This window comes from Dipodomys ordii, unplaced genomic scaffold, assembly GCF_000151885.1.
Source record: "Dipodomys ordii isolate 6190 unplaced genomic scaffold, Dord_2.0 Scaffold2, whole genome shotgun sequence".
Taxonomy (NCBI): domain Eukaryota; kingdom Metazoa; phylum Chordata; class Mammalia; order Rodentia; family Heteromyidae; genus Dipodomys; species Dipodomys ordii.
The window spans coordinates 29,369,999-29,390,082 of NW_012267218.1; the positions used below are offsets into that span (position 1 = coordinate 29,369,999).

General features: G+C 33.8%; 1 protein-coding gene across 1 annotated transcript in view; it reads right to left on the reverse strand.

The window, feature by feature from the left end:
- Gphn (gephyrin) overlaps window positions 1-20,084 on the reverse strand; it is a 397,524-nt gene that overhangs the window by 237,301 nt on the left and 140,139 nt on the right. Inside the window, exon 3 of the mRNA XM_013016472.1 lies at window positions 10,891-10,948. Within this exon, the coding sequence (XP_012871926.1) occupies window positions 10,891-10,948 (58 nt within the window). The remainder of the gene's footprint in view (window positions 1-10,890; window positions 10,949-20,084) is intronic.

The following is a 20,084-nucleotide window of genomic DNA, read 5'->3' on the forward strand; positions in this document are numbered from 1 at the left end:
TCTACCACTGAGCCACCTTCCCAGTCCCTGTAAGAAACTCTTAACTCTAAAAAATAGCCTCCAATATTTCAACTGAAAATGGGCAAATGATCAAAATGTTCACAGAACAAAAAGAAATACAACTGGCTAAAAAATATATGAAAAAGTGTTCAATATCATTAGATATGAGAAAAATGCATTTCAAAAAAGGTGTTAACCATAAACTTACCCAGTTATAATGGCTATTATGAAAAATGAATGTTGGTGAGATTGTAGAGAAAAGGGAATTCTTATATTCTGTTGGTGGGAGTATAAATTAGTACAACTATTATAGTACTACTCACAATACTTAAATATGGAATCAAACCAGAAGCCCATTCCTATAAAGGAAATGAAATCCTGTCATAAAGAAAATTCCTATAAAGAAAATGAAATCTTGTCATAAGGAAAATGAAATCCTGCTATTTGTAGCCAAATAGATGTCACTAGTAAACATTATATTAAATGAAATAAGCCATAAAAACAATACCACCTATTTTTTTTCTCTTCTATATGGAAGATATTAAAAAATCCTTAAATATAAACATTAAGGATGAAAAGGGAGGAAGGTGAGGGTGGCGATAAAGAGCTGTGGTGTATGTTTAATGCATACATTTCTTAAAATAACACATTAAAACCCATCAGTATGTTTAATATATATCAATTTTAAAAAGCATCTACTATAATTGTGTCATAAAAGAAACTAAAAAATGTACCTGTTTCTATACACATACACAAAACAACCATAAAATTGCTAAAACCATACTTTTTATTACTGACATGGGTATACTAAAATTTTGTACGAAATTATATTTTAAAAAATTTGTGTGAAAAAAATCTTTGTATTGAAGTTACATAATTAAACACTTATACATAATTATCTATTATAATTATAATAATTATAAACCTTTCAAATGTTAGGGATATACCTTTAAAAAGCCCATGGTGCTGGTGGCTCAATCCTGTAATGTACTTACTCAGGAGGCTGAGATTTGAGTACTGTAGTGAAAGTCAGCTCTGGGAGGAAAGTCCATGACATTTATCCCCAATTAAGCACCCAAAACTAGAAACTGTGGTTTTAAATGGTAGAGTGCCAGCCTTGATCAAAAAGGAAAAAATAAAGCCTCAGGACACAACACACACAACACACACAACACACACAACACACACACACACACACACACACACACACACACACACACACACACTATCATATATACTTATGGCCTTTCTTTTGAACATTTTATTATAGGCTGAATATAGGCAGACAGATATTTGGGTATGAGCATATTATGTAATTTACTTAATTTCAGTTTAAAAATCCTTAACAAAAAACAATCTGAGCTGGGTGCCAGTGGCTCACACCTATAATCCTAGCTACTCAGGAGGCTGAGATCTGAGGATCACAGTTCAAAGCCAGCCCAGACAGGGAAGTCTGTGAGACTCTTATCTCCAATTAACCACCAGGAAAATGGAAGTGGCACTGTGGCTCAAGTGGTACAGCACTTGCTTTGAGCTGAAGAGCTGAGAAACAGCGCCCAGGCCCAGAGATCAAACCCCATGATGGACAGGAAAAAAAAAAAAAACAAACAAAACCCAAAACAACAAAAAAAAGATCTGAAGTTTAGCTCTCTAATATTTAGATGTAGGCTATAAAAGATCTGATTTTGTAACAACTTTTAATATATTAAATGTCATTGTGGTTTGACTCTCTAAACTAGAAAGATGTTACAACATAGTTTGTATTATCTATATAGAGAAATATCTCCATATGTAAAAATGAGGAATATAATTTTAGTAAAGTTAAGAAAGAACAGTAATTTGAATTTTAGCCAGGCCCTTTTTTCTAGGGGGGCTTGAACTCAGGGCGTAGGTGCTGTTCTTGAGCCTCTCTGTGCTCAAGGTTAGCATTCTACCACTTGAGCCACAGCACCACTTCTGCCTTTTTCTAAGTAGCCTATTGAAGATAAGAGTCTGACGGACTTTTCTGCCTGGGCTAACTTTGAACTGTGATCCTCAGATCTCAGCCTACAGAACAGCTAGGATTACAGGTGTGAGCCACCGGCACATGGCTAGCCAGGACTTTTATATAAAGATATACAATAATTACAATAGTAAGTGAAACAACAATATAGATAGGCAGCAAAAAATATGATGAAAAGATGAACAGGTTTAAGGTATCTTTTCAAAGAGTCAAGAACTGTTTACTATATCAGGATGCTTTGATGTTCACAGGAAAATTACACAGTCTACATTATAAAATGGTGAGGGGAAGCTCTGGTTTTAAAAAAGGGAAGGCTAGGCTATGATGGCTCATGTCAGTGATTCTAGCAACTCAGGAGACTGATATCTGAGGATCATAGTTCAAAGCCAGCCTGAGCAGGAAAATCCAAGAGACTTTTATCTCCAATTAATTACCCCAAAACTAAAATTGCAGCAGTGGCTTAAGTAGTACAGCACTAACCCGGAGAAGAAAAGCTAAAGACAGCACCCAGGCCCTGAGTTCTAGGCTTTAGGACTGACACACAAAAAAGGGGGGAACTAGACTTAAAAAATACAGTAAAAAAGAGGGTTGGGGGGGGAGATGGGAAGGGATGGGAAGGGGAAACAAAGGAGGAGGCAACAATGCTTGATAAGAAATGTACTCATTACCTTGCCCATGTAAGTGTAACCCCTTTGTACGGTATTTTCACAATAAAAAAATACAGTAAAAAATATGCAGCTAATTGATGATGTTTATTCTTGAGAAAGTACTGAATTCTTCCCATCAATCCTCTGGAATACTCTATTGTAAGAATAAGATAAAAGAAAAAAGGGCTCTCAATTAAGGTGAACAATACCAGGAAACAAAATAAGGGAAGAAAGTAAATTAGAGTGAAAATACCCCACAAAAAACAACAAATAGGTAAGTCCTTATACATCTTCTACTCTCTCACAATCCCAAATATTGTTTTATTTTATACTTCATGGGCTAGAATAATCTTTCATAAAGTGGTTTGAGCTGAGGAGCAATGGGTGACAATATCTTGTATTGTCAGACACCTTGTATTCATACACTGTTTGGTAGAATGAGAACTTCTTTGTACAACTACTTAAAGATAATAATAAAAAATGTTAAAAAATAAGGAATATACTCAATGTCTCATTTATGTAACTGTAACCCCTTTGCACATCATTTTTACAATAAAAATAAATAAAAAAAGAAAAATTGAATTAAGCTTTATTTCAAACCCTAACTTCTCAAGTACAGTAGAATATCATATGGCCATCATTTACAGTTTATTTTATTGTACTATACTATGCTAAATACGTCTCAAAAAATGTAATCCTAACAATTAAAGTAGTTCTTTTTGTTCACTAAGGATAGAATTCATTACTCGTGTTTTTAGGAATGTGCAGAATGGTTCAGATGCACAAAATATCAAAATCTTTTAACAAGCAGTGTTCACCACTCTGTTTTACCTCCTTTATTTTCCATTCCTGCTGCCACTGCCATAATATATACTAAGTAATCTGCCTTTGTGCTGCCAACAGATTTTGATAAAAACAGTAAATCCTCTGAAATAAATCTGAAAATGTTGTTCTTTTACTTCAATATCCTTAGAAACTTCCCTGTAATGAAAACACATATCTCCTTTACAATGAAATTCTCACTGTGTTCCCTAGCTTGTCTCCTGCAATCATTCTTAACAATTGCTTTCTTTAGCCAAGTGTGCACTTCTAAAAAACATTGTGCTAAACATGTTTGACCTCTGTTTATATTTTCTTTGAGTTAGGCATCCTAAAAAGAACAACTTGGATCCTACAGCCACAGTTTAGTTACTGACTTTTTTGAGCTTAAAAATATTTGATATATAAATTATACAAACACACACATATATAACAAATTTTTTGTGTGCTATACACTAGACTTTTTCATGATGATTCAATTAGCCAACATACATTTGTAACTCAATACATTAACTAGGAACATTTATCCTACAAAGACACTTTAAAGATATTAAAAAGGAAAACAAAATAGAGTGGGAAAATATAGGCACTACACAGTAATCAAAGGAGTCACATTCACACTGATAAATAGAAGAGACAAATAGCTGGACACTGGTGGCTCATGCCTGTAATCCTGGCTATTCAGGAGACTGAGATTTGAAGCCAGATGAAGCAGGAAAGTGCAAGAAACTCTTATCTCTTATTACACACCAGAAAACTGGAAGTGGAGCTGTGGCTCAAAGTGGTAGAGTGCTAGCCTTGAGCAAAAAAATGCAGAGACAGAGCACAGGCCCTATGTTCAAGCCCTATGACTGACAAAACAAGAATAACAACAACAACAAAAAAAAACCTCCTTAATTTTAAGAATGAAAAGGTCTTGACCAAGTATTTCATGACTGAGGATATTCAAATAACAATAAGGATAAGTCATGATGTTCAATAACATTAGTCATCAAGATAAAAATTAAAACGACTATTACTATTTACTTTCCAAAATGAGTACAATGAAAACATGAAATTAGTGAGAAGATTGAGTCAAATTGAAACTTTACAAAATGTTTCAAGAAGTATAAACTGGCCAAACCACATGGAAAAAAAAACTACAGAATCTATTATGCACAATTAATTTGCATATTTAAACCTAGTATTTCTAGGTCCTATCTGTTGTATTCATTAGGTTGATATCTAATAAGAATGCACAAATATGTGCACCAAAATACACGTTTAAGGCTGCTTATTGGCTTTTTTCTTATAGTGGGGTTTCAACTCAGGGCCATAATTACTCAGTAGCTTGACCACAATCTACCACATCTCAGTTTCCTGAGTAGTTAGGATTATAGGTGTCAGCCACCAATGTCTGGGAAGACTTTATTCCTTACTGAATTATTCCCTATGGCTCTAACAGAAAAATTACACAAATATCTAAAGAAAAGGATGAATAAAATAAAATAAATAATTCCACTGATACAAATTTCAGAATGTTAATTCATAATGCTACATATGAGGAAGAGTGAGAGCACAGTAACTAAGAGATATATTAGGACATTTATGGGATGCTGGTAATGTTCTATTTCTTATTTGACTGATAGTTGAATAACCCATTAAAAGTTATAATTCAATAGAAAGCTAATTTTCAGAAAAAGAACCTATAAAGAAGCTATTAAAGTGACTAAATTAACAAAGGAAGATAGTCTTGAAGTAACAAAGTCAGTTTTGTTTATTTAAGAATATATTTTATCTTCATTAAATGAACTAAACTATAGTAGATTCAAGGGAGAACGCAAATAGTGTAATTCTGTAGAAAGGCAAAGTAAAAGTCCAACAAAATAAACACCAGGAAATGGGTACATGAAAGGGGTAGAGGTGGGGTCACAAAGAGAAGGGTGAATGAAGAGGAGAAGGGAGCAGAGAAAGTCGACAAGAATTCAATGTATATTCTACAAACTTAAGAAAAGTACAGGTAGGGGCGGGTTGAAACATGGATTAGAATGTTGAAAAGGGTGACATTGATCAAGACGCATTATATTAATAAATTGCTTTGCTAAATGGCAACTCCTTTGTACAACCAATTATTAAATAAAACAAAAAACAAAAACTAGTTTGCTGGATGTAAGACTCTTGACTTGTTGACAGTATTTTTGTTTGAATACACTTCAGCTTCCATTTCTGCTGACATGTTATGCTAATTTTACTAAGCTTCACTTTTTTCTTACTGCCCCAGTTTTTCTGTCTTTCATACTTTATTGTGATATGTATGTGTGAATCTCTGAGTTTATCCTACCTTCAGTTAAGGTATATTCTTGAATGTATAAATTTTTGTTTGTAATAACATTTGGCAAGTTTTCAGCCATTAATCCTTTTTTTGGGGGGTCTGGTCGTGGGGCCTGAACTCTGGGCCTGGGCGCTGTCCCTCAGCTCTTCAGCTCAAGGCAAGCACTCTACCACTTGAGCCACAGCGCCACTTCCGGCTTTTTTTCTTTTTGCTTATGTGGTGCTGGGGAATCAAACCCAAGGCCTCAGGCATGCAAGGTAAGCGCTCTACCACTGAGCCACCTTCCCAGCCCTCAGCCATTAATTCTTATGTTTTCTTTCCTTTTTTTTTTTTACTTCCATTATGGAAACAGTGGTTAACTTATTGATGATCTACATTTGTTGAGGCTTTGATCAAATTTTCTTCATTTTTATTTCTTTCTGTCCTTTGGCTTGGATATTTTTTATTATACGGTTCTTAAAGTCATTGATTTTTTTCTCCTCAAATTTATTGGAGAGACCCATTAGCAAATCTTCCATTTCATTTATGATAACTCTCAACAATAAAACTGCATGTATTTATTTTACATTTTTCCTATGTCTACTGGAGGAGGGGTTCATTTTATATGTTATTTTAAAATTCCCAGGGGCCAATGTCCAATTTGCTGGAGGCTCAAACAGAACAAAAAGGTGGGGGTAGGGAGTACTGCCTACTTGGTCTGTCTCTGTCCTTGAGCTACAATGACATTCACCTTCTTCTACCCTGGGATACTGTTGCTCCTGATCCTTGAGCATCTGGACACTAGTACTCCTGGCCTCTAGTTCTCAAGTCTTTGGCCTCAGAGTGGAAGTCACATCACAAGCATTCTTGGTTCTGTTACTAGTATACAGGGAGTTCCAGATGTTTCTTGGTTCTTAGGTACAAGGCCTAATATTAGAATGCTGCCCTAAGTGCTACAAAAGAACAAGTTAGAATTGAGAACATAGTAAAGCATGATTAGGAATGAAAAAGTAAACCTGAAGGGGATGGTGGGCAACTGGATAAGGGCCAAACTTTATCCAACTAGAAGTCCTCTTAGCTTCAAGTTTTATACAAATAGTTTGGCCAATGAACAGAAGCTGCCCAGCGCAAGAATATATAGACCTATGCATTTGATTTACACTTCCCCCTTGGTCCTTTTCCCCTTCCCAGTTTAACTTTGTTGTGGGGAGTGGGATCCACAAGGATGTGAAGTATCTGGAGGAGTTCTGCAGTCTGGGAAACTTACCACTTCCTTCATGCCTACTTACCTGATTTAAATAACAGTTAAATAACATGGCTTACCAGGTCTCTAGCTTGCAGATGGTGTACCATGGACTCCTTGGCCTTGATTATCACAAGTCAATTCTCAAGATAAATATCTCCATATATATATATATATATATCTCCATATATATATATATATATATGTATCTTCAACTGATACCACTTCTCTGGATAGCTCTAATAAACTATTTGATGAGATGATATTTTGGCTTTCAATATGATTTCTAGTTTTTTCTTTTGATAGGATGCATTAAAATTTGTTTTAAATTGAACAGTTAGAATATGTCATAGGCAACTGCTCCTCTTGTTTCCAGGGGATATGTCACATTCTTCTACTCTTTACATGTCTCCTAACTTGCTGAAAATTAGATATGTTATGTAATATACTGAGGCAATTTCAGAAATGGATTGCACCCCCCCTCCTCAGGGTATATTTTGGCTGTTGTTTGTTACTGGGTTGCTGAACTTGCTAGAGTAATTTAGTAACGTCTATTTCTACTCAGAGCGAAGCTTCTAATATCACTTCTCAGAGGATTCAGTCAAGGGAAACACAGGGTCACTTTGAGATTGAATATCTTTGTTTAAGTAGAATTGCCTTTGTTTCTTTTATACCTTGTTTCTCAGTTAAGCTATTTGCCTTTTCCCCCTAATGCATAGGGTTGTTAGATTCCACAAATTTACAACCAATTTCACTATTGTTTTAAACAATGCCCTAGTACAAAAATTACTCTACAGTCTGATCCAATTAAATTCAAGCAAGGATAGTTTTTCAGTTTAGATTTTGATGTTTGTTGGTTGAACAAGGACTCTTTTTCAGTTATTTCTTCTCTAAGCTGTTTCTGGTAAACTAGTTGGTTTAGTTTTGTGCTCTGATAAAGCAGTGTTCAGTCTCCTCTTAATTGCTCATTTACCACCCAAATGTCCATTATTTCTGAGAGTCCAAAGGCTTGAATTTCCCAAAATTGTTTCAAATAAAGTCAGTTCCTTGCAAAGACCTTCAGAACAAACTGTTCTTATTTACTTACTGCTTTTGGAATAAACTGAACTTATTTACTTACTGCTTTACTTCTTAAACAAAAAATTGGAGGCACAGTTCTAAATGCTCTATCATGTAGTTGATCCTTTTGGCTCACCTCCTGATAGGACACTGCCCTAAATGACAGCAGTGTTAAAAGTGAATAGGCTTGGGAAAGGTAGGGAGGGATGGTAGGGGGAAAACAATGGAGGGGGTAACAATGCTCAATAGGAAGTGTATCATCACCTTACTCATGTAACTGTAACCCTCTGTATAGTATCTTTACAATAAAAAAAAAGTGAATAGGGTCTCAGTATTCTAATACATGAGACATTTTAGCTAACTATGCCTTCATTCTCTATGGGGTTGGGTAAATGGTCACAATGATTAAGAATTTAGCCTCCCCAATCAGGGCTGAAGGCATGAAAAATGATGAAAGTCAGTCCATCCCAGACAGATACATTTAACTTGTGGTTGAGGACAAGGAACTCCACACTCTGGGTCACATTGCCCAGAGTAAATCTATCAACCTGAATCAGTGTAGACAAAGTAGTGAATGGTGACTCCAGTGCCAAAGACTGTTTTAACTTATATTTACCTTTACTTGAATAACTTTGTCATTTGCTGTAGGCATCTAGAGCAATGTTCTGATACTTTCAATGATTGTTTTCCTATAATTCTCATCAGTTATGATTGTTTCATTGCAGAATAAGTTCCTTGAGTTCCTCATGCACTATTTGCAAAGCCCATGTACTGATAATCCAAATTTTAAAAAGTATCTTATACTATAAAGTCTATATAGCTTTTTATGTATATAATCTATATGTAAATTTTATGCTTATAAAATAAAAAGAAAGCAAAAACAAAATAGGATATCACCAAAAAGTTTTAAAAGAAAGTGCAAGCTAAGTCTGGTGGAGTGCATCTTTAAACCCAGCTACTAGGGAAGATTGGGGCAGGAAGATTGCAAATTCAAAGCTACCTAGGGGAAAGATAATTAGACAATGTCTGGTATCTCACAAACAAAATGAAACTAGTAAATGGAAGCCCCTTTGCTAGGAAGGAAGGAAGGAAAGAAGGGAGGGAGGGAGGGAGGGCAGAATTAAATGAAAATGAAATTAAATGAAAATGTAATAAGTGGTTCTTTAAAATTTACTATCAGTGTTCATAAAAAACTGAGATAGTTGTGCAAAAAGTTAGGAGCAACACATTTACTTAACCTTCCAAATCAGAAACATTAGCTAACTTTTCCTTCTTTCGCTAAATATATAAGATATCATCAAGTATTATTGCTTCCACTTGGTTGGTTCAATGGTATTTTTTAAATCAGATTTTTTTTCTCCTACTTCATTTAATAATAATAGATGGCTAGGCACCGGTGGCTCACACTGGTAAGCCTAGCTACTGAGGAGGCTAAGATCTGAGGATCATGGTTCAAGGCCAGGCAGGGCAGAAAAGTCCATGAGACTCCTAACTCCAATTAGACACCAGAAAACTGTAAGTGGCGCTGTGGCTCAACTGGTAGAGTACTTGCGTTGAGCTGAAGAGCTCAGGGACAATGCATAGGCCCAGAGTTCAAGCCCCACAACAATAGCAAAAAAAAAGGGAAAGTAATAGATGAACTTAAACTTTTTTTAAAATGCTGTCCCAAAATATATAAATATTTAAATGTTAAATTTTCTAGACATCAAATTTTTGAGCCATTATAAAAATATTTCAAGAACTAACATACTCATGATTTTTGCCTTTTAAGAACACTTTAAGTAATCAAATTAACATTAAGAACACTTAAGCAATCAAAGAAAATTAATTGCAAGGTTATTTTCTTTATTTCCATTTCATAATCTCAAAAATGAGGGCTAAGGATTAGCCCTAACATTTCCCTCAGTTAAATTCTCAAAAATTATGAGTTTACATTTAGTTCAACAAGTTGGAATGAGTTTCCTTAAAAATTTTTAATGCTAGATAAAATTGTGCTAAATAAAATTATGTCCTAATTCTTGACAATGACCTCATATTAGAATAATTGATATATTGGAACTAATTACATATAATCTAATAATGAATTAAAGACAAAGCAAATAAATTATAGATTTACTAAAACTAAAATGATTGAAGGTGATAGTAAAAATTTTATTCAAATTAAGCATCCTGATTAGGTAAGACTCTTACATGTAATTGTTAATCTTATCTAGTATTCTTGATCCTAAATACTATGACCAAAATCAAATTTCATTTATGAAACAGATAGTAAAGTTAGTTCATGACATATTATAAACTGCTTTTATACGAGGGTAAAGTGCACTTAGATGATTAATATTTAATAAAACAGTAAAAATTTAGAGAAAGGAAATTATATTATTTTAATAAGGTGGTTTATCAATGTGTGATACAAATTCTAAATGAAATTGATGTCTGTATTTCACAATGAACCAGAAAATATTTATAACAAAACTGATATTATTTAATTGGTGAAGCAATACAAGAAAAAGAAATAGCAACAAAATAAACAGATAATCCACTATATATACTAATTTTTATATAATGTTTGGTACATTTTCAATGAGTTGCTTAGAGAAAGGTTTTGTGTTAATTCTTCTAATATTTTTCTCAGAAAATGTACTGTAAATGGTAGATAAAATTTGATGATGACTTCCTATTACACATATTTTAAAAATTCAGGTACAGTAATCTAGAATTTAATGATGTACCAACATACACAAAGACTCAAAGATATAAAGAAAAAGCAACTATTTTCTGACTTCCCACTAAGATATTAAGTCTTTAAAGAGGTAAAAGTGCCATACTATACCTTGATTTCTTCTATTTCATCTGGTACTATCTTGTATGCTGATATAGTCCCACCCAACCTGAAATTAGGAGAAGAGAATATTCTCAAAACCAGCAACAGTGTATGAAAATTATGGAAAATTGATGCCATTAGTATGAGAATGTCACCAATAGTTTCCTAAGACTCATACCAATGATTATGGAGGAAAACTTTTTGTGCTTAAGTTTTCTATTTATTATATAAAAAAAGACTAAAGAAAAGAAGACCCTATCAGAAAAATAGCTATAGCAAAAAGGGTTGGAAGTATGGCTCAAGTGGCAGAACACCTGTCTATCAAGAAGCCCTTAGTTCAAACCCCATTATAACAAAACAAAATGAAAAACAAAACAAAGAAAACAGAATGAAGAGAGGAAGGGGGGGAGAATGCAGTCATAAAAATTCAATGCACTGGCGGTGGGGGGGGAGGATTGGGTGGGGGGGCAAGGGGAGGATGGGAAGGGATGGGAAGGGGAAACAAAGGAGGAAGCTACAATGCTTGATAAGAAATATACTCATTATCTTGCCCATGTAATTGTGACCCCTCTGTACAGTATTTTCACAATAAAAAAAATTCAATGCACATCAAAATTGAGAAAAGGGGTATGATTGGGAAGGAAATATAAGAATGATGAAAGGGATAACACAGATCAAAATGCATTGTATTCACAAACTGCTTTGTACACCTAAAGACAATTAAAAAGGTGAACAAATGCAGCAATATTACTCATTGTCCACTATGTTCAAAATAAACTATATAACTTGTGAGTGAGATGGGAGGAAAAACTGGGAGAGAGTAATGGAAGGGGTGACATTGACCAAAAAGGAATGTACTCTTTACCTGATTTATATAACTGTAACCCCTTTATAATAACAATAAAAATAAAAAACTAAAAAAGAAAAAAACAGTCATAGAAGAAGGATAGTATAGAATAACCTATCTCTGAGCAACTGACTTTTTTAGTTTATATTCTTTGAGTTCAAGTCCCACGACTGACAATAAATAAATAAATGACTTTTGGTTTACATTCTATTGCAAAAAATATTGCTAGTTAAGTTTCACATTAATAATTTTAAATATTATCATCTTGTATAATTCAATGCCACTAATTACATTCTCATATTTATGTTTATTTCTAAAACATCTACATAAACCAAAACAAAAAAGCCTTCAAATATTAAACAATAATTCTATTTTCCCCAAACCTGTACGCTGTTAATCCATAGTGTACTTTCTGTCCTATGAAATTTGTCTCTTCTTGACATGTCATCCAGTAAGTAGAATCATGTTGTGTCAAAATTATTTTACCAGGCATAATGTGTTTCCATAGTTCCTTCATGTTGGAGCATGTAGCAAAACTTTATTCCCTTTTACTGTTAAATATAGTTGGACATAGTATCCCCTTATTATTTTGATTGATGTAGCAATATTGTCACTTCCATTTGTAATTTCAGTTTTTATACCTCTACTGTTCCTTTCAAAATAAAGAATCAAGTTTTTGTTTCCTTGATTATTTCTATTGCTTTTCATTTTCAACTTCAATCATTTCCACTTTACTCCTTATTATTCCCTCTTTCCTTCCATAATGTGTTCTGTTCTGTGTGTCATTTTTTTCTTTTTCCTTTTTTTCTCATGTAGTAAATTATTTTGATTTACTTTGAATTTATTTTTGTATACTTTACATATTTGTATTTATCATGCAGGGTATATTTAATATCCTAAATTCATAACAATCTAGTCTGAATTGATATAAACTTAACTTGAATAGTGTTAAAAAAAACACTGTTCCTATACAGTTCCACTTGCTATCTTGCCATCCGCTTTCTCTTCATGCCTTTAGTACATATGAATTACATCTAACAATATACATCTAATAAGTCATCTGATACATAATAACTTAATATATTAATCTATATTGGGTTCACACATATTATCTTAAGTTTGATAGGACAATTCTAAACCTTATCCCTTTTTCCACTTCACCTGACCAGTCCTTCTGAGTTTTAGCCATACTCATAAAGACATCAAGCAATCTCCTGGAATTATGCCCTATTCTGAATGTCCTTCATGGCTTTGCAAACTCCTAATTATCCTTTAAGATCCAAGTATGATACAGAAGCTCTGGACACAGGGATATGTGTCTATGACGATGAAAAAGTACCTCACAAACATCTACATTATCTCATCAGAAATATTTACTTTGAGATCTACAACTTTTATTAGATTCTGAACATCTAGCACATACTAAATTCTTACTCTGGTAACTGACAAAAATGAATATTAGAGGAACTAAAAATAGCCAAGAGATTTTCCACTAATCTTCAGTAAATCCTTTGTTTAGGGGCAGCATCTATATTTTAATGTTTTTTTAAATCAAATATATCTTGTACATGTATTATAATACACACTGAGTTCTTCTGCAAAATAATTGGGCCATGTTCCACTCTCAAAGTTTTCATCTTGACTGAAGAAGCAAGCATTGTTTACTGATTTTCATAAGCAGCTGAAAAAATTCATATATTATACCTTAATGAATAACTTGTGCTTCAGAGTATCTAAAATATCTCTATACATGGATTGATTCTTGACACTTGTAGGAGTTATCACATTACAGTTTAAATAACATTAATTTTATATTTCCTAGAAAGATATTGTCTAAATTGTGGCAAAGAAATATGTAAATCCCATTTGTAAGCTCCTATGCAATATAAAATCAAGAACTTGTGCCTTACTTAAAGAATATTTACACTTAATATATTACATAACTTTTAGTGCTTTCTATGCCAAAGATATACTGGTGGCCTATAAATCTTTTAGCTCTAAGTTTAAAAAGGAATAGTTATGGGATAGTATAACTCATTGCAACATGGTTCTTCACTGATTTATTTTAAATAATACAATTTCCAACATTCACAAATTAAAAGTAATTATATCAATAATAAACAGCATCTCGATGGTAGTCATTAAACACTATGTTGAAAATGAATTGTATAACTTGTGAGTGGGCATGGTAGTGAAAAACTGGGAGACAGTCAGGGAAGGGGAGACACTGCCCCAAAAGAAATGTACTCACTACCTGACCTATATAACTATAACCCCTCTGTACATCACCTTTATAACAAAAATTAAAAATTTAAAAAGCAAGAGTATCTTCTTGTATTTGTAAACTGATTTATTTTGAGGTTCAATTCAACAATCATTTCTTTTCATAATGCTTTTTGAGTTACTTAGGGTTTATGAAATACTATAATATCATCATATACCTAAAACAAATGATGTCACTTTATAAAAAATAAATAAAAAATAAAGACAAAAAATTATCCTAAAAAGAAATTATTGAATAATAGGCCAAGTCATAATTTTCTTCATAGGATATAAAATGTCAATATATGCATCAGTCTTTTAAAATACAGTTGCTGGAGAAGTCCATAAGTCAACTCTCCTCTAAGTTTTATTCCCTTGGAAGAGGATACAAATTTATGAATTTCAATGCTTCAATGTCAATAGTATTGATAAGAAAGAATTTAATATTAAAATTTGGGGGGGTTGCAATTCATTTTCACTGTATAATTCAGGCTGGCATTGAACTAATGATGTTTTTGTTTCAGAATTCAGTGTTGGGTTTACAGATATGAGCCACCAAGCTCTACTGGAAAAGTATGTTTTAAAGAAATGATGTAGTATTTGCGAAGAGTTGAAAATAAAATTTTATACAGGGTATCATAGCCTGTTAAGTTTTCATGTATTCTAAATAAAGTAAACTTTGTCATTTCCAAATATAATTATAGATTCTAAATGAGCTGCCTAAAATACAGAAACATTCCCAAATGTGGATGCACATTAATAGTAAAAAGGAAGAACATATGACCTGCTCGTTTTGAACAATAATGTAACTATGGCTATATCAGAATTGTATTTAAGACGTTGAGTGTTCCTACTTATTACAAAATTGAACTACAATGTTAAACATAAAAAATACAACAAAGAAGAAAAAACCCTGTATAAGTACAAAATGAGAAACCTTTCTGTATTATAAAAATGTTCAGCTTCAAGGGAAGGATTTTAAAGCATTTTAAGTCTAGTGCATAAGGTAAAAATATATAGACTTAAGCTGGGCAGTGGTAGCTCATACTTGTAATCCTAGCTATCAGAAGGCTGAGATCTAGGGATTGTGGTTTGAAGCCAGCCCTTACAAGTAAGTCTATAAGACTCTTATATCAAAGTAACTATCCAAAAGGCAGCTATACCAGGTGCCAGTGGCTCACACCTATAATCCTAGCTCCTCAGGAGGCTAAGATCTGAGGATTATGGTGTGAAGCCAGCCTGGGCAGGAAAGTTCATGAGACTCTTATCTCCAACTAACAGCAGAAAACCAGAAGTGAAGCTGTGGCTCAACGTGGTAGAGTGCAAGTCTTGAGCAAAAAAGCTCACAGACAATACCCAGGCTCTGAGTTTAAGCCCCATGACCCAAAGGGGGAGAAAGAAAGCCAGAAGAAGAGCTTTGGATCAAATGGTAGAGTGGTAGGCTAGAGCAAAAGAGCTTGGGGATAGTGCCTAGGCCCTGAGCTCAAGCCTTAGAACTGGCACTATGTGTCAAATATCTGGAATATATATTTCATATATATATGTATATATACATATTTGAAATTGTGCTATATTTGAAATTGTGCTATGCCATATTAATGAACTTAGATAAAAAGAAAAACTACAGTTTCTTGCCAAACTGAATTAAAATAATGTTCTTTCAGTGGCAGTATTTGGAGGTAAGTTAGTCTATATGGTGTATACTTTAATCTTAGAGGTATAATGATTAATGTTTTGCAAAGGCATTCAGAAAATAAATATAAGGATTATCGGGGGACTGATGACAATGAAATGCTGTATACGTGAAACTACTTAGAACAGTAAATTCAGTGATTTACTCTATATAAGAGAGTTATGAACTAGGAAATATAGTATCAAAGGAGTTTCCAAAGCAGCATACTTAATATTTGTTAGCAAATGTTATGTTAATGATTTATTTTATTGTGTTCATATATGCTTGTTATTCTTCATCACTATGTGAAATGTATACTTATTAACATGTTGCCTGCAATCTATTTCCTGGTATGTTGTTTATGAGATGTCTATCTCTTCATAATTCCCTCAAACAAGAGTATTATTTTTAAATGCCACTTACTTGTGATCTCTAAAAAGAAGAGACTATTCAATCCACTGACCTAAATCAAATCACACAGAGGAAGGGAATAGCCTGGATTAAACACAGATTGAAGAAATGAAAGACAGAAAAGAAAAAGAAAGAGTCCCATGAGCCTACATTCTTTTAGTGTGGATATATTGGGGGGAAATTGTGTGTGTATGTGTATGTGCGCATGTGTGTCCATGTGCGCACGTGCACACATACGTGTGCACATACACAATACAGTCAATTATTTCTTGGAAAAACTGCAAAAACTTAAAGTTGGGGTAACAAGTATAATCTGCACAACTGTTAATTTATCAAAAAATATCTTAAAGAACTCACTGTATATACCACAAAATTAGGAAAAATAAGGGAATGGGTGGATTGAAGGGGGTTTCAGATCAAGATGCATTATTTTTATAAACTGTTTTGTTAAATGGCAAAAAAATTAATACATACCCTACAAATTTAATTAAAGTGAGGGAAGTATTGGGAGGGATGGGTAAGAAGGTTGAAAGGGGTGACATTGATCGAGATGCACTGCATTCATAAACTGCTTTGTTGTATTTGCACAACTACCTAAAGATAATAGACATTAAAAAGAACAGATTTAACAGTGCAAGTTATAGATTTTAGCTTAACGATTCATTTTTATTAATATATCTGATTCATTAAAATTCTATTAGAAATAACAAGGCTGAGGTGAGAGTATGTCAATTGAAAGATTATTAAAATGGAAAAATTTAATATTACCCATTAGGGAGGAAAAATATTAAATGCATATTTATAAGGTTGGTCATTATTTGTTTATTCATTACTCAAACAACATTATTGAGTTATCTGACATGAAGAAATAAAGCTCTGAATCTCTGACTTCCTCTTAATCAATAACTTCCTGTTTTAAAGGTTAATCAAATCTTTTTTGCTATGAAACATAAAACGGCTTCAGGAAACTGGCTAAGTGTTGTGGTACGTACATTTAATCCCAACTACTTTGATCCCAGCTATAGGAGGATCATAGTTTGAGGCCAGGCAGTATTACTTTCTGGGACTCCAACTTAAACAAATAACCTGTCATATATCTATAAATCCAAACCCCTGTAGTCCAGAAAAGACTGGGAAAAAGCACAAGGCCTTATCTGAAAAATAAATTAACCAAAGAGGGTGAGAGTGTGGCTCAAGTGACAGAGCTTCTGACTAGACTTTTAAAGTATTAAATTCATATTCCAGCACTGTCAAGGAATAGGAGGAGCCATCAAAGAAAATAATTTTGTGAGTGAAGAGATGGCTTATATAATGCAAAAAATAATCTTTTCCAGCTATTCATATGACAATATCTAGAATATGTAAGTAGCATGTAAAATTCAACACTGAACAAATAATCCAAAGAATAAATGTACACATGAATTAAAATAAGCTTTCATAGGTGTAAATGATTAATAAAAATAAGTGTTATCAAAACTGAGAGTCTAAATCCGGTCAGAATGGCTATCATCAAGTAGACAATCAATGAATGGGGGTGAGGTCATACAGAAAAAGGAACCCTCAGACAGTGTTAGTGGGAATGTACATTAGGTACAATCTCTATGTAAATCAGTATGAAGTTCCCCACAAAGCAATTAATCAAGTTAGCATATATTCTAATACCTACTACTAGATGTGAGCATGAAATAACACTATTCACAATAGTCAAATTATGAAATTTGCTTACGGGCCAATTAGCTGAAGAATTGATATTAAAAAATAAATATATGGGCCATGCACCAGTGGGTCATGACTAGCTACGCAGGAGTCTGAGATCTGACTGCAGTTCAAAGACAGTTCAGGCAGGAAAGTCCATGAGACTCTAATCTTCATTTAATTACCAGAAAACTGGAAGTGGTGCTGTGGATCAACTGGTAGAGCACTAGCCTTGAGCTGAAGAGCTCAGGGACAGCACCCAGGCTCATAGTTCAAGCCCTACAACCAGCCAAAAATAAAACGTGTATGTGCTTTGTATGTGTATTATGTATAGGTATATGTATTATGCTGTTTTATTTGGCCTTCAAGAAGAATGAAACCATGCTGTCTGAAAGAAAATGGATGAGAGAAATTAGAAATCATTGTTTTTTTTGGTGTGTGTGTGTGTGTTTTTGGGGGGGTCCAGTCGTGGGGCCTGAACTCTGGGCCTGGGCGCTGTCCCTCAGCTCTTCAGCTCAAGTCTAGCGCTCTACCACTTGAGCCACAGCGCCACTTCCGGCTTTTTTCTTTTTGCTTATGTGGTGCTGAGGAATCGAACCCAGGGCCTCAGGCATGCAAGGCAAGCGCTCTACCACTGAGCCACCTTCCCAGCCCCAGAAATCATTGTGTTAAGCCAAATAAGGCCTGACTTAGAAAAAGAAGTATCACATGTTTTCTCTCAAAAGCAGAACTGATATCTAAAGACAAAAACCATCTGAACATAAAAGGGTGATTATTCAGATTGGGTAGAACCAATAAGTGGAAGGAAGTAGAAAAGGCAACAGACAGAATATGATGGCAGTCCACTTGAAGCACATATGAAAACATCATAATAAAAGCCATTTTTTTTCAAGGAAGATAAAATGGTTGGTGGGACAAAGGTGATAAGAGTAATAGAGGATGCAAATATATTCAAAGTATGTGGAAGTATGAAAATATCACAATGAAACATCTAGCATGTACAATTAAAATGTGTTAATAAACAAAAGAAAGATGAAATGTTGATGCTTGAAAAAGATACTCCAAGACATGGAGTTAATATTAGCACAGGGGTAGCTGATAATTTTGAATGAAAGAGAGTTGCAGATTGCTACATGTATTCACCAAAGAGGAATGCAATTGCATTCAATAATTTTTCTAAAACTTCACTTGCCAAGGAAGATTAAATTTAACAAGAGTAATAAATAAGGAGGATTAGGGGTACAGCTCAAATGGTAGATAGAGCACATTGTTATCAAGTGTGATACCCTAAGTACAAACCCCAGTATTGAGAAAAAGAGAGTAAGAAACTAGGTTAAGGATGTGTCTGTGTGATAGTGTCCTTGGTAGTGAGGAGGCCTTAAATTCAAACTCCACTTCAGCCAGAGAGTAAGAAACTGAAAACCAAGCACTACATCTATAGCCTAGGAAAGCTTTGTTCTAGGTTACTGTCTGTACTTCAGGTTCCTTCATCTCCCAATATATTAGTTACTATCCATCAAAATGCTTGTCTCCCATTTTCCTCTCTCAAGATGGAAAGTAAATTTCTGAATTGTATGGTGCTACATAAATTGAAGATTTTGCTCCTGTTATTCTATGAGTTGCTTATTTTGGTCTAATGAAAGACTAGGACTTTGTGAAGGAGGAAGAAATTCCCTTTGTCCCTACAGTCAGTTCATGCTTTTGGCTGAGAGGAGAAAAATGAGAATGAAGTATATTTGAAGCAGGTGATAATGGAAGTTGTTTATATCCTGTAGGCTTAAAAAAGAAAAACCAAAAAAAACTAGAGCATACACTCCTAAAGATTAGGATCATGACTGGATTAAACTTCTATTTCTATACAATGTCCAAATGCATGCTGAATTAGCACCTGCTAAATTAGGTTCTTCTAGGAGTTAATACACACTCTCTACACTTTAGACGTATGCATACATATTAGTTTAAGAAATCAACATGTTAAATCTTTCTATTGGAGATAATCCTCATAATTCTTATTCGCATACTAAAGGCCCTGGGAATTTTCCCAATGAAGAAATCTATTTAATTATGTTTAAAACCATGTTGTAAAACATATTTAACCACATTCAATGCATACTAAGTAAGCAGTTAGTATGAGCCATGGATTGTTCTAGGTGCAGCATACACATTGGGAAATAAAAGACTCTTCTCTTGTCATATGCCAATTATTTTTTAGTATAGAGGCAGAAAGGAAACAGACAAGAAGCAAACAAAATAGACAGTGTAATAAGTGGTAATAATATGATAGAGGAAAATAACAAAATAGGAAGTTTTACATAA